This window comes from Scardinius erythrophthalmus (assembly GCF_964197995.2).
Source record: "Scardinius erythrophthalmus genome assembly, chromosome: 5".
Taxonomy (NCBI): Eukaryota; Metazoa; Chordata; class Actinopteri; order Cypriniformes; family Leuciscidae; genus Scardinius; species Scardinius erythrophthalmus.
Genome location: NC_138225.1, coordinates 42,909,258 through 42,924,790, shown reverse-complemented (window position 1 = coordinate 42,924,790; position 15,533 = coordinate 42,909,258). Strand labels below are relative to the sequence as shown.

Genomic DNA, 15,533 nt, shown 5'->3' with positions numbered 1-15,533 from the left:
AGTTTGTTTAATTTTCATGTACGCTTTTTTGGCTAAAGGTTGCAAGCTTGCCTTCCAGTGGCTTTGATTTTCCCGCTTATTTTCTGTTTCCTAGGTTAGTGTTTATGTCCTTGTTTGTTGCCATGGTCACTGATTGCTTTGTGCATCCCTTTTTGTTCAGTTTATTTTCTCCTGTGTATTTAAGCCCTCAGTTTAGTTCTACTCACATTCCGGTATCATCTTTTCTTTAGTGAAGCTGTTACATTGATTCCTTCGTTTTTGTAAATAAACTAAAGCTGCAATTAAGATCCTCTACTACTCCACTTTTCTTGACTACACTGTGAAAAAAATGAGTCATTCCGTATGATAAAATTCACACATTGAATGCTCCATTAATGACAACTAGCTGGCAAAATCAATTAATAGAAAAGTTCACCCAAAAAAATTTATTTCTGTCATAATTTACTTCCACTCATATCATAAGACTTTCGTTCATCTTCAGAACACGAATGAAAATATTTTTTATATTCTCTCATCAAACCTTAACTGTAACTAACCCAAGGCCGGCCCGCGGCATAGGCGGAATAGGCAAATGCTAGGGGCGCCACTCATCCATAGGGGCGCCAGAATGAGTGAATGAGTGAATTTTTTTATTTTTTATTTTATTTTTTTAAATTTTTTTATATATATATAATACTATTTTAAAACCATTAATTCGAAATACTACCAAATAAAGCAAAAAAAAAAAAAAAAAAAGTCCGGCTCATATCATATTTGATCAAAAATACATAAAAATTGAAAAAAAAATTGTGATATATTATTACAATTTAAAATTATTGTTTTTCAATTTATTATACTTTAAATTATCATTTATTTCTGTGATGCAAAGCTGAATTTTCAGCATCATTACTCCAGTCTTCAGTGTCACATGTGACATCCGGTCTATCACATGATCCTTTAGAAATCATTCTAATATTCTGATTTATTATGAGTGTTGGAAACAGTTCTGCTGCCTAATATATTTGATGAATAAAATGTTAAAAAGAACTGCATTTATTTAAAATAAAAGAAAAATATTTTCTAATTATATAAATCATCTTTACGATCACTTTTTATCAATTTAACACATCCTTGCTGAATAAAAGTATTCATTTATTTAAAAAAAAAAAAAAAAACGACTGACCCCAAATTACTGACCAGTTGTGTATATTGTTGTTACAAAAGATTTCTATTTTTAAAACATTTTATTTTATTTTATTTTTTTACTATTTATTTATCAAAGTATCCTAAAAAAGTATCACAGGTTATGAAAAAATATTAAGCAGCAGAACTGTTTCCAACTTTGATAATGAATCATCATATTAGAATGATTTCTAAAGGATCATGTGATAGACCAGATGTCACATGTGACACTGAAGACTGGAGTAATGATCCTGAAAATTCAGCTTTGCATCACAGAAATAAATGATAATTTAAAGTATAATAAATTGAAAACCAATAATTTTAAATTGTAATAATATATCACAATATTACATTTTCTGTATTTTTGATCAAATAAATGCAGGCTTGATGAGCAGAAGAAATTTCTTTCAAAAACATTAAAAATAGTAATGTTTCCAAACTTTTGGCCTGTACTGTATATGGCATTTTTAAAATTTATTTGCCAAAATTAGTAATGATATTTATTTACAGGTTTATTCAAAATAACAAAGTTCACATTAAATCTGTATTGTAAAACGTGCTATAAAAGATAATGGGGACTTGACTTGAATGCTATGTAATGCTCTTGGTATTTGTGTTTAGGCTGTAATGTGTGTGTGTGTGTGTGTGTATGTATGTGTGTGTGTGTATGTATATATATATATATATATATATATATATATATATATATGTGTGTGTGTGTGTGTGTATATATGTATATATATATATATATATATATATATATATATATATATATATATATATATATATATATATATATATATATATATATATATATATATATATATATATATATATATATATATATATGCTAAATCATGAACACAATGATGGGGTGAAATGGGCTGTGATGCATGGGGCACCAGGTAAAATCTTGCCTAGGGCAGCAAATTGGTCAGGGCCGGCCCTGAACTAACCTGTACCTATTAATTGACTTAAACTGTGGAATGCTAATTAGCCCTCACTATTTAAAACAATGAAAGTCTGTTTAATAAATATCTAGCAGTTATAACTTTTCACATTAGATATGGGTAAAGGTTAGGAACAGGTTTAGTTATATGTTTAACGGTTTTTTAAGGTGTAAGGAAAGGGTCAACGGTGTAATTATAGATTACAGAAATTAATTACAGCTGTAATTACATGCAGGTATTTTTTTTAAATATAAGTACAATGTAAAAACTGTATATACACATCAAGTGCATGGTATGATTAATTTAAATGTTAGTAGCCTTTATAGTAGTTAAAGACACTTCATATAAAGTGGGACTAGATGTTGTGTAATGTACATTAAACTGCCAAAAGAAACAGCACCAATTCAAGTTTCTCTAAAGTACCCTCTAAATGGTTACTAAGCTGTTTGACTCAATTATCTGTCAAATATATATATATATATATATATATATATATATATATATATATATATATATATATTAAAGACTGATTTTTTAAAAGCATGACAAGAAATGGTACATTTAATGGCACAAATGGATTTTGATGGAATGTTTGAAGATGGTTTAAGAAAAAAGGCAAAAAGCCTTTTAACTATAAAAATAAATCATATGTGGTGCTGATGTTTACATTAACACTTAACAACACATACAGATATATATATTCTCTGTCGACGATGATATGTACATGCAATTTAAAGAATAATAAGTTATTAACTATAATGTAATATCTTTCGTTGTCAATTAAAGTAAGATAAATTAGGGGCGATAAGGGGTGGGGGCCCCCAATGACGTGTGCCCCACTGGACCACCCTAGCCTTCTGCCCTTATTATAAAAAGTAAATCCTATTTATTATGTACATTTTAATTGTAATCCTTTAATATAACATATTATATTTAATATGTTTCTTCTTTTTATTTCAGTGTAGCTGCATTAATCAGCCTTAAAAGAAATTACTCATTTAAGTAAATGGAAGCCTAATGCATTATTCACAATCAAAGCAACCAGGAAGGCTTTCCAACTAAGTGAATAGCAGTAATATTAATAAAAGCTGTCTAAACGACTTCAAATTTAATTCTGCATGCAAGAAGCACATTAACATGAAAAAAAAAACTCACTGAAATCATACAAAACTTTGAATCACAATGTAAGGTTGAAGGAATTTGAAGTGTTAAGTACTGTAGCTTCTTGACCAATCTCAAAAGCAAAAGCAAATAAATGCCACTGGTGATGCTAAGCTCGGTAGTTACAATGGGTATTATTAATGATACCTGAAATAGCTTGATGGGGTCATTCCACTGTATTGCTGAACCCTGCCAGGGCATTGGAACATCGCCACTTAAACTTTCTGCAAACACGTCAAGGTAGAAGATGGCATAGTCCTCTGGATTCTTCACCTCATCTTCAAAGAGCTTCATTATTTGGAAGAACGTCTGTAGAGGCCCAGAGATATACACAACTATGGTAGAAAAAAAAGAAGACCAAAAAACACTTTAGATAGAAACTAAATTTATACATTTCCCAATACAAATATGACTGGTGTTCTTAAGGTTGCGTTTACACTTGGCATTAACTTGCGATCAACATTATACAAACGAGGATCGGATAATCAGCCAATCAGGATACGGCACGTTAACATTTGTTCACATCAAGTGGCCTCTTTAACTGATCAGATATCTCTTTCCCCGCAAAATGTTTAAATTAGGTCTGCAGGCCTTTATCACAGAGTGTAAAACAACTTTCACTTTAGCCTCTATCAATGGCCGTGGCCATATAGCATGGAGTTTTGTGATTTATTCATATACAATCAATCTTAAATAGGGTACTTAATCTTCCAATTTAAGTTTCCAACATTAGTCTTATATGATGAAACAAAGAAAACATCAGAATCTGACCACCTTTTAATTAAAGAAATACAACAACATAATAAACAACACATCAAGTAATTAGAACTAAACAAGGGTAGGCTACAACACATATAGTTTATTGATAAGCTACGAGTGAAAATGGTACAAAATTTGCAATGCTTGAATCGTTTTCATTTACTTATTTTAATTTCTGATACGATCTCCAGTTTCAGATCAAATTAATTGAAGCTGTTTAAATGAAGAAATATTTCCAAAGTTGATTAATCAAAAATAACTGGGTTGATCATGTTAAATGAGTAATATCATCATGGTTTAAGTGTTAAGATTGTAGCGTGCAATGCATATATTATAGACATAAATGGGAGAATATTTTTATATATATATATATATATATATATATATATATATATATAGAAATATTTAGAATCTTTTTTTTTTTTTAAAGTTATTAATTTAGTTCATTTATAGCCTATAGACAGTCTGGAGAAAACCGTGATGTCATCGTCCAGCTCAGTTCAGTTCTCATATAATGGTGTCAATGCAGTCAGATAATAACAATAATATTGTTGAATATTAAATATCCCCAACTAAGCAAGCCAAAAGCGACAAAGTTAAACTGGCAAACAGCATTTAACAGTATTTTACTGTAAAACCATGAAATATATGGTTAGCCAGTTTTTCACTGTAAATAGAAAGGAAACTTACCATTAACCAACTGACAGGTTTTAACTATAGCATTGTTACAGTCTTTAACAGTTAAAATAAAAAATGTGGCAAATAAAACTTAAACCTGCTGGATGCACAAATGAAAATGATTTGGTGTTTCTCCTGGCTCTTAAGAAGATGCATAAAATAATGCATGGCACCATATTGATGCACAAGTGAAATCTTTTGCATATGTGTGTGTATATGTTTTCCTTAGCTTCTACACTATGGTCATTATTTCCATTAGCAGTGTCTTTCAGTATTTCTTCTGCCAGCTCAGGAGCCAGACTCCCAGTTAGCAGACATTTCCTTAAGTGTTAGACCAAAGCCGGCCCCTGTCTGCCTCTCAGCCCCCAAATTCTAAGCTCTTCCACCATAGCGTAGACAAATGCATGCCAAGTAGTCCTGCTGTCTCCTGGATGCGCTCCAAGACAAATGTACAAAAAGGCAAGGAAAATGTTCAACGGTGTTATAGAATTTATAAGGATCTGCCTGAGCCTGGCTGATACAAAGCCAATGAAAAATGTTTGAGAACATTTTGTTTCAAAATAGTCTACGATAAGATTCCGAAATGTGCTTGCGGTTTCGCGATTTGTTGCACTTTTGCACTAGGTCGTTATTGTTAGTCATGCCAAAGACATTAGTTTGTATTGTGAAATGCACAAAAGATGCTCTGTTGTGCTTTGTTTATTCAAAATTGTCACAATTGGTCTTTGAAAATGACTCTTTTGAAAATATGTTGATATCAACTGAAGAAAAATAAAAGATGTTATTGATCCACTCTATCATCTCAGACATGTCTGAATTTGATATGCTGTGAGTCATTTTTTTGTTGTTTGAGGACTGTATATTTCCCTTAATTGCAGTCTTTTCAGGAGTGAAACACACTCTGGACCATTACTGGTGCAATTGGTTTGTGTTCAGAGTGTATATCAGCAATAGATTGCTCAAGCGTTTGAGCGTCTTTCATATACACACACATAAACACAACTTGTTCTTCTATTCAGCTATTTGACATTTGGTTTTAATCTGCTTCCATTCATTTGAGAGGTTAAAACCTTTAGAAAATCTGAAATCTGAAAAGGGTTTCAACGATTTCTATTGTTTGCTTGAACACCTTTTGTCATTATAAAAAATAATGTTTAAATTATGATTAAGTAACAGATAAATCAAGAAAGCATCCCAATTACTATTGTTCATACTTCAAGTTTTTGAATGATTAGATGACTGACTGAATGACTGGATTTGAGTTTGGCGTGTGCTGCAGAGATGTGTGATTCAACAAATTGTGTGGCTTGTTGCTTTTAGACAAGGGATTTTTCGACTTGAGCCCATAAACAACCACCTAGAAACCACCCACAACAACCTAGCAACAGCATATTGATGCGCTAAAAACCACTTAGAACACCCTAACAACCACATACTGTTCTAGCAACCAGATAAGACCCACTCAGAATTTGTTAACAACCCCATTGCAAAATGCAACCATCCTTGCAAGCTTTGTACAAGCAAGACCTGCTCATACTTTCTTTTTAAAAAATCATTAGTTATAGTCAGAAAACGTCTCGGTTACGTATGATAACCCTCATTCCCCAAAGGAGGGAACAGAGACATACGTCAGAAATTATCTGACAGAATGGGGATCTCGCTTGAGAGACCAATCCACTTTGAGTGTAAACTATACGGCATGCGATAATTTGCAAGAGCTGCTGTGCCTTGCAGCGCGAGCATATAATAAGCAGCAGGTGCGTCACAAGCCGGACCTTGTTGACTCGGCCATACAACGGAGGCTCAGCAACCGTGGCAATGGGACGTACATCTCCATTCCCTCCTTCGGGGAACGAGGGTTACCGTACGTACCCGAGACGTTCTCCTTCAGTCAGTCGCTCTCAACGTATGTCAGAGATGATCTGACAGAATGTGGATATCTACCAACACGCCACTGCTGCTGGCCTGTCTGCAGTGTTGGGTAGAAAGGAGCTCTAAGCAGAGAAGGTCAGTCACTGCTGTTCCAAAAGACCCACTCAGTGTGACTTATTGGATAACGCTGGAAAAGTGTGCCCTGCAGAAGGGGACGCTGCGGAAGCCACATCCTACCCGGAGGGAGGTACTGTGGCTGGTACACATATGGACTAGCCAAGCAGGGTAGTGCAACATATGGCAGTCTCTGGGGTGGTTCCAGCCTAGTTCTAGGGAGAAGAACACCAGCAGAGGCGACAGAGTGTCTGTTGAGGGAAAGACACGGGCTCGTCAGCAGAGGAGCTTGACCGTGGAAGAATCCACAATGGGGTTGCCGCAGGGACCACTACATATGGACACCCAGCCTAACACAGGTTCCACAATGCATACAAGTGTAGGCCTGGCGTCAGACGCTCTGCAACGTCTGACTGCCGCCGGAGTGACAGAGGAACTCAACAGGGTTAGCCATTTCTGGGGAACACAACTGGAGCAAATAGACACACGTATCTGGCCCAGCGGGCAGGAGTGGCGATGCAAGCCGACACTAAGAACAGGTCTTTCGCGCTACGGACCACCAGGGGCGAGTACACGGGAAGATAGCGGCTCTAAACGAAGGCTATGAATCTAGCGAACTTGCTGGGTGTCGCCCAGCCCGCAGCTCTACATATATCTGTCAGCGAGGCGCCTTGAGCCAGCGCCCAGGAGGAAGCAACACTTCTGGTTGAGTGTGCTGGCAACCCGAATGGGCAAGGCACGTCTTGGGATTGGTATGCCAAGACGATAGCATCCACTATCCAGTGGGCTAACCTCTGCTTGGAGACAGCCTTTCCCTTCTGCTGGCCTCCGTAACAGACGAAGAGCTGGTCTTGGGTCCTAAAGCTTTGCGTTCTGTCCACGTATAACCGCAATGAGCGCAAATGGGACAGAGAAAAGCCAGGGCTGGGTCTGCCTCCTCCGAGGGCAGTGCTTGTAGGTTCACTAACTGATACCTGAAGGGAGTGGTAGGAACCTTGGGCACGTATCAAGGCCGGGGTCTCAGGAGAGGCAAACAGATCTACCTGTGAGGCTCCGAAGAAGTCCCATATCAGCTGGACCGCTTGGGGATGGAGACGCCACACTCCCGGAAGCGTAGGCTGTCGTGAGAGCTCGTCGGCTGCACGATTGAGCATGCCAGGTATGTGAATGGCACAAAGCAACCTAACCTAACCTGAGACTGCATGCCTGTTGTACGTGCCCCCCCAGCCGGTGGCAGAGGCATCCGTGAACACCCTAGCATGAGCTAGCCAGGCTCCCAAACACCGTGCAAGTGGGACCACAGATGTACCCGGGGTGGAGCAGCGAGGTAGAACACAGGGACTCAGCTCGGGAGGCACTGGGGCGGCCCGAAGCGGAGTCTGAGTGTGCTGTTCAACACTTACCTGGTTTCAGGGTGGGGCAGAGGGTGCATGGGAAGGCCTGGTGGCATCCCTGAGCCGCACACTGCTACCCACTGGTGATGAGAGAGGGGGATGGGAGTGGCAAGGCACGGGAGCGTCGCTCACTGCCATCCGTGTCCTCTTGTGACCCAGAGAAATTGCTCTTTTATTGAAAATGTCCGAAGAGTCAGCAGCAGCGTAGCCCCCACTGTGATCCTCAGGTCACCTAGTGTACTCACAGAAGTAGCCCTCTGCTGGGCAGAGGAACTAGATCGGGGCATAGCAGAAGGGACTCCACCTCTCTCAAGGTACTCGAGTCTCAACAGCAGCATCGAGATGGTCATCTTCCCGCTGTGGGTACATGACTCATTCACGAAAGCCACCTCAGTGTGCTTTCGACCCAGACACGCAGACAAAGACAGGAAACGACTACATCTGACATCTTTTTTTAAAAAGACGCAACGTCACACCCGTGCTTGCTCTTTTAGGGAAAAGCTCTTTTAGTGCTGAAGCACACAGGGAATTGGTCGCTAGAAATAGTCAAGACTATGCAGTTTGCACAAAACTCTTTTAGTTTTCAGCTGCAGTGAATGCAGAGAAAATACTCTTTTAGACTGTAATAAATGCAGAGGAAATGCTCATTAAATGGTGACCACTGCTGATATGCCAACACTCTCTGGAGAGCTTCTTCCGGGTTTGTAGACCACTCATACAGATGATTGCAGAGCAGAATCAATGAAATGCTCAGCTCCAAAGCCAAAGCTTAAGTGAGCTTACAAATCTCGCTCGTCACTGTCCATTGGCTTGTTTCATTTACACTCGAGGGTGATTGAAGTTTCAGTCAAGATCATTACGACATTCTGATGTAAGGTCAAACGTGACTGACTGAAAGGGAACGGCAGTTTCCTGAATATGCTGTGTCAATAAAAAATCACCATCAAATTTTCCACAAACGCACCATAAAATGATCATAAATGTAATAAATGTTATTCTTGTGCTGTAATTCAAATTTTCAAAATCCATATGATTGTGTTGTGTGGGGAACAGAATCAAATTCAAGCCTTTATTCAGTGATCTTCGTCTACAACTTAGTGAACAGTAGTGAACACAACCTTAAAAACCCACACTCGTAAAAAAAAAAAAATCAAAGTTTGCCATCTCAAGATGAGTTACAACAGAGGTTTTATGCCAGTGATATCAAATACTCGTTGGTCTCATGAGCCTCATCATTGATTGCGACATACCATGATTTGGGTGATGTGTGCTTTTGTGGTGCACACTTAATATAAAAGGTTATGCGTATTTGCCGTGTTTGGCCCAATACGGCCCAAACTCAGAGTACTCCCCTCAGGTTGTGATAGGAATAGTTAGAACTAGATGTGATGAGATGGGGTGATGGAGGGATGCTGATAAACTGTCAACGAACAGAAGTAAGTCTTATACCTCTTATCTTATGTTTAGGTTTGGGGATAGAGTTAAGGGATCTAAAATCTATAAAACGGTAAAAATTTGCTATATAAATATACTTATGATATAAAGGATTCATAAATATTTTAAATTTCTATATTTGTAAATACGTAATACTGTTTACGTTTTAGATGCTGCCAGTACGTCCATATGGTACATTTCAACATCAACACAAATGTACAAAAAAGTATGCTTTTGTACCTGCAAATATTATGTATGATTACCTTTGTATAAACAATGAGACCAGGCTGGACACAAGTATAATAGCCTCTGCTGCTATCTAGGATCTTTTCAGGTTCAATGAGTCCCTGTTTTACACATCTAAACCAAAATAAATGGAAAACGTGTTATGTCATGTGCTCTGACACAAGGAACTGTGGTTCTCAGGTGGACAATAAGAGTTTGAGTCCTGATTGCATCATTTCCTGTCTCATTACTGTGTGTCTAACCAATAAAGAGGCAAAAAGACCACAAATACAAAAACAAACAAACAAAAAAAGAGGAAGGAGAAAAGGTTTGTGATGATATTTCACAGCCTCTGGGCCGATCATTATCTCATCAATGCATGGAATGTGAGTTCACAAACTGAACAAGCCCAAACAACAACCAAAAAACATGAATTAATCTGACCTCAGGGTCATAGCAACTAAACTCATTGAGGAAACAGTGAGAGACATTCTGACGTCTGAGACGCCTTTGCAAATCATTTCACAGGGATTTTAACAATATGCTTTAAGCCTGTCAGCACAGCAAACAGGATTAGACTGTGAAATGGTGTATTATTGAAAGAATAAGTTATCCCCCCCCACCAACTGAAGGTTTTACACGTTTATGCATCTATAAATATGAAGTGTATATAAGAGCGATATATAAAAATCAACCACGTGCAGCTGTGCTACAGTGATTTTACAGTGTGTTACAGTGAATGACAGTGTAGCAACGTGGTGTGTTACAGTGATTTTACAGTGGCTGTACTTTTATCAAACACTGCAATGGCAATATATAAACACTGTTCAATTATGATCAATAAATAGCAAATGTATTAACAATAATCAGAATAAACATTCCACAAAGTTAAATAGTTACCAGTCTACGTAGTCTATGTTCTTTTTAACATAGCTTAAAAATGTGTCACAAATACATCCACGACCTACCCTGAAACGCTTGCCTTATATTTAAGGATAAAAAAAAAAAAAGCTTGTTTCAGATTGATTACTTTAGCATTACTGAAGTTAAATCCAGCTCAAAAGGTTGTACATGGCACCGCCTCACTCATTACTTGCAATATGTTAATAAATGCATCTAACAAGGGAGTGGCTAATCAGGATCTGTAAGCAGCAAATCAAGCTAACAGTAAAACGGCAACTGCAAGCAATTAGCCATACAAGTACTCTAAATGTTCACACACTATAACAGGGTAGTTAAATGTCAGAACAATCTAGACATGTTAAACGGCTCCCAAAGGCTACTAAACAATAAGGTAAATATTATCAGAAAAATGTCATGAGCTGATGCAATCACTTTGGTAACGTACTTCAGTAAACCAAACATAACGGATAAAGCCAAACATGACAGAGCGAGGTTATGATAAGAGCAGAAATCTGGGGGCAGTCTAATATCAGTAAAAAATTAAATGGATCATACATCACTGTAATTCAACCTTCTTTTATTTTATATTTATTGATGTTAAATGAGCATACTGTAAGTATTCTTATATCAAATAGTGTCAAAGACATGGCTGTAAATGACAATTAATGTCTGTGTGCAATAATGTAAGCAACATGGTGTTTTCCTTTGCTTGTTCAAAGGAGACACTGGAAGACATGGATTTGTGTTGCCATGGCAGTGTGGATTCAGCAAAGGAAACCATATATCTGACTTGTTTAGATTGAGGGATGAATATTTAGAACGTAGAACATGCAACTGACAAAGGTTCTTTATATGGTTGGATTTGTAATATTATAATGACTAAACTTAGACAATTATGTATGCTGTGCAAATCTAGTTCATATGAAGAATTCCAAATCATGAATCATTCAGACATTTTAAAACAACTAAGCTTCAAGTTAATGAGTAGTCTGCAGTTGTGTTTAGGTCAGTGTATTCAGACTGCGTAATGCAATTCCTTCATCTGATAATTCATGAAAAAATTTCTTAACTGTGGCAAATACAATGTAATCAGTCAATTATTTACAAAACTCCATATATAAGGCAATAGAAATACAAAACTGAAAAACAGTAGGGCCATCTAACTAATAAATGCAGTCTGATCATTCTGAATGGGCTGCATCTTGCCTGCCAGCTGCAGATGTTTTCAGCCCCTAACCATACAAATCCTCTATTGATTTGAACAATTTCAGCAATTAATTGGTTTTATTTAACAAACATTTTCAGCACAAGCAACACTCAACTCAAATAATTCAATGCATTCAGCTCAAACTGAACTCAAATCAGTAATAATGGTCTTAAAAATGTAATAAAAAACATAATAATAAAATATTTTTTAGAAACAAATTACTTTAAAGTGAAAAAAAACTCTAGTGACTCTAAAAATTTATTTTTCAATGCCTATTTTATGTTTTAGAAGACCATGCAACTTTTTTTGTGTGTATATATTTAGAAAGAGAAAACAATAAAGTGATATAAAAATCTAAATGTGAAATTATTTTTATTTGTTGCAACACTCTTTTATTATCGAGCGTTTCTTACTCTGTCTGAGAGCACAATAATCTAAAATATTTTCTGGAGAAAGAAAAAAATGTTGAGAGAAAAACAAACAAGCAAACATTGTTCTCTTCAGTTATTTAACTCTGATTTCATCATTTTGGGGTAATAGCAGTTGGCCTTTCTCCACATCCTGATATAAACAACAAAATCTAGAAATCTGGACTTAATACATCATATACTTTAGTATCATTATGTAATTAGTGTTGACGCATTGAAACTCAGTGACCAGCTGTGTACTCTCTTATTTACTCTCATTAACTAGTTTAATTAATGACATTAAAATACATTAAATTGTGCTGTGTGAATCTTAAGGGAAGTAAATAAAAATTAAAGGAGAACTCCGGTCAATTTTAACATTGAGCTCATTTTTTTGTACATTTGGAGTGCTGTCAATACAGAGAACAACGAAAAAAATCGGTGTTGCCTACACCGAGTTATTCTATTTTTAAAATTTGCACCCTGTTGACTTCAATGGGGCAAGTACTAAACCTGCTTTTAGCCTCTTAACATCCTTAATGTGTCATTACAAGTGCAAAGAAAATGTGAGTGATTCCTTCTGAGTGAACACGAGTGAATCTGACTGCAGTAGATGTGAAAGATATGTATAAAAATTATGTTATTTAAGCCAGCGCAAATACCTGTGTTTACATCCTGTTTTTCGGTTGAAGTCCAAAGTAGTCGATTGCCGAGTTCACGTGCATAGGTTTAGTTACCTATGATCACGCGCGTGAACTCTGCAATTGACTACTTTAGACTTCAACCGAAAACAGGATGTAAACACAGGTATTTGCGCTGGCTTAAATAACATCATTTTTATACATATCTTTCACATCTACTGCAGTCAGATTCACTCGTGTTCACTCAGAAGGAATCACTCACATTTTCTGTGCACTTGTAATGACACATCAAGGATGTTAAGAGGCTAAAAGCAGGTTTAGTACTTGCCCCATTGAAGTCAACAGAGTGCAAATTTTAAAAATAGAATAACTCGGTGTAGGCAACACCGATTTTTGTCGTTGTTCTCTGTACTGACAGCACTCCAAATGTACAAAAAAATGAGCTCAATGTTAAAATTGACCGGAGTTCTCCTTTAAGACACTGATATCCTGAGTGAAGACACAAAGGCCTTGGTGACATTATGTGTTCTCCTCATTCCATGTATTATTTCAGCCATGCCACAATAATTGTGTTTGACAGCTCAGGGGGTTATGAAAATGTCAAGCACTGTAACAAAGCAAGGAATCAAGCTTTTATGCAGCCTCCTAAGTTCTTTTTTTTTATCATGTTATCATCATCAATCATTTACTTGAATCAACATAAAAGAACATACAAGTTCAGTGTATTTTTTTCTGGGGTCTTTAAAACATCAGGTCATTTGTAATTTTGTAAGGAGCTAAAAAAAAGTTCTTAAGTTATTGTACTGCTCAATGAATCTAAATATTTTCTGTTGAATTCTATATTTTAAATTCTACCTACACATTTTCAATAGTTAAAGAACTTCTAAAGGACTATCAAAAGTCGTGTTTGGTAGATAACTGAACAGAAGTCAATAGATGTTGACTGCATTGCTTTATTAACAGTGAATAGGGTGCATGCCCTCCTGTTTTGGTGGTGCTGTAAATAACTTGCACAGGGCACCACAGGTCCAAAAATACAGCCTGGGGGAACACAGGTGGTGTCAGTACTAAATGCTATCAATGCCTCATTGTAGTCTTCAGATTTTAGATGTAATGGATCAAGAATAGGCCTATCAATGTGGTTGTCATGGAGGGATGCTTTATAACACAAACACGCTTTATTGATTAAAGAAGGTAAACTGTCTGTGGTAGGGAGGGGTAGCAGTGACCAAACCAGATGGTAAAAATGTGGTATTTTGATATATGGTATTTTCCAAAGTACATGGTAGTACTATTTCTTTAAAATATCTTGGGATGTACCATAGCATATGAATATGCAAATGAACTTATTTTCCCCACTGTCCTTTATGTGATGATTGCTTTCTAACAGAATTTTTTTATATCCTTCTATGGAAGGATACATCATTGTAGAATTTTGAATGTTACGCTACAAAATATATGGTATTCTTTTAAGTACCCTGGAGTAACGTAAATAGCTTACCATAGGCTATATGAATTCAGTAACCATTCAGTAACCATTCAGTATGCTATTTCAAAGGACCATGCATGGCACTTTCTTTTTTCATGCTAAAGCATTGTAACTGTCAACGAACCTTTGCTGGACTGAATCTAAACTTACTTCTCCCGTTGTCCTTTATAAATGTGACGATATCTTTATAATTTAAAGTTTGTGGATCTTCGTAAGGGAAAGCATCCACGGTGATGTTTTCATCTCGCAGAATCATGTAAATGCCCTCGGCGAGGAAGTAATGCGGCCGGTCATCTTGTTTGAGGTCGTGGTAGACCATCAGCGCGCGAGAGCTCCAGTTAAAATGCACGTGTAGATTACTGACAAAGTCTCCGAGTTTCGTGGTGGTCGGGCCCGTCCTGACAATAGTTTTAAACTCTTCAAAATCATCAAAACCAAATGCTTGTCCTCCCGCGGTTATCAGGGGGAGTTTCCAGTGGGACGCGAACCGTCCGACAGACGCGACCGAATACGTGCAGCCGGGTCCGATGAACACATCTGGTTTGTAGTAAAGTTTTGTGTCCACAGCGATAATCTGTGCCTTGTTTTCCGAGCAAGAACCAGCGGACTCTGTGCTAAAATTAAAGAGGCTGATGGTGTGTCCCTTTAAAAGTCCGCTCTTCTGAATTTCCTCTTGCGCCATACGGATCGCGGGGAGGACGCGCGGCAATGCCCACGAATACTTCATATTGTCGGGCAGCATCACCGCTACGGTAATATTCCCCTTTTCTGTTCTGCATTCCGATACGAGTACATGTATAAGTACCACAATGTAAAAACTAAATCCCATCCTAAATCCCAATCCCGTTTTAAGTTGACAAACAAATCCTAGTTCGAGCGCGCCAGGTAAGAGGATTTATTCTTCTCAAATCAAACTTCAATCAGAAAAATCATCTTTCAAATGAAGAGAACAATCCATTAGTGACGCCTTTCTTCCTTGTAGGCCAACTAAATTGCTTGACAGAGTCTCCTGGTGCTTTATATGATGGACTTCTCGCGTCCAACTCCTCAGTGAGATTCAGTGTGTGCGCGTCCGCGTGTGTGTGTGTGTGAACATCCAGATGAGCGCAACTTCACCGCGCGCGGCCCTTGCACAGCC

The 15,533-nt window shown here is 37.3% G+C and overlaps 1 protein-coding gene across 4 annotated transcripts in view; it reads right to left on the bottom strand.

The window, feature by feature from the left end:
• The window catches only part of npr2 (natriuretic peptide receptor 2), a 75,312-nt gene extending 59,779 nt beyond the window's left edge, over positions 1 to 15,533 (bottom strand). For 3 of the 4 annotated variants that reach the window (XM_081365960.1, XM_081365961.1, XM_081365962.1), the window contains exons 1-2: positions 14,546 to 15,481; positions 3,420 to 3,607 (exon numbers count right to left, since the gene is read on the bottom strand). In XM_081365960.1, coding sequence (XP_081222086.1) covers positions 3,420 to 3,607; positions 14,546 to 15,224 — 867 coding nt within the window. In that variant the 5' untranslated portion in view covers positions 15,225 to 15,481. Of the gene's footprint in view, positions 1 to 3,419; positions 3,608 to 14,545 lie in introns of all 4 variants that reach the window. The other variant, XM_081365963.1, reaches the window with a different exon arrangement.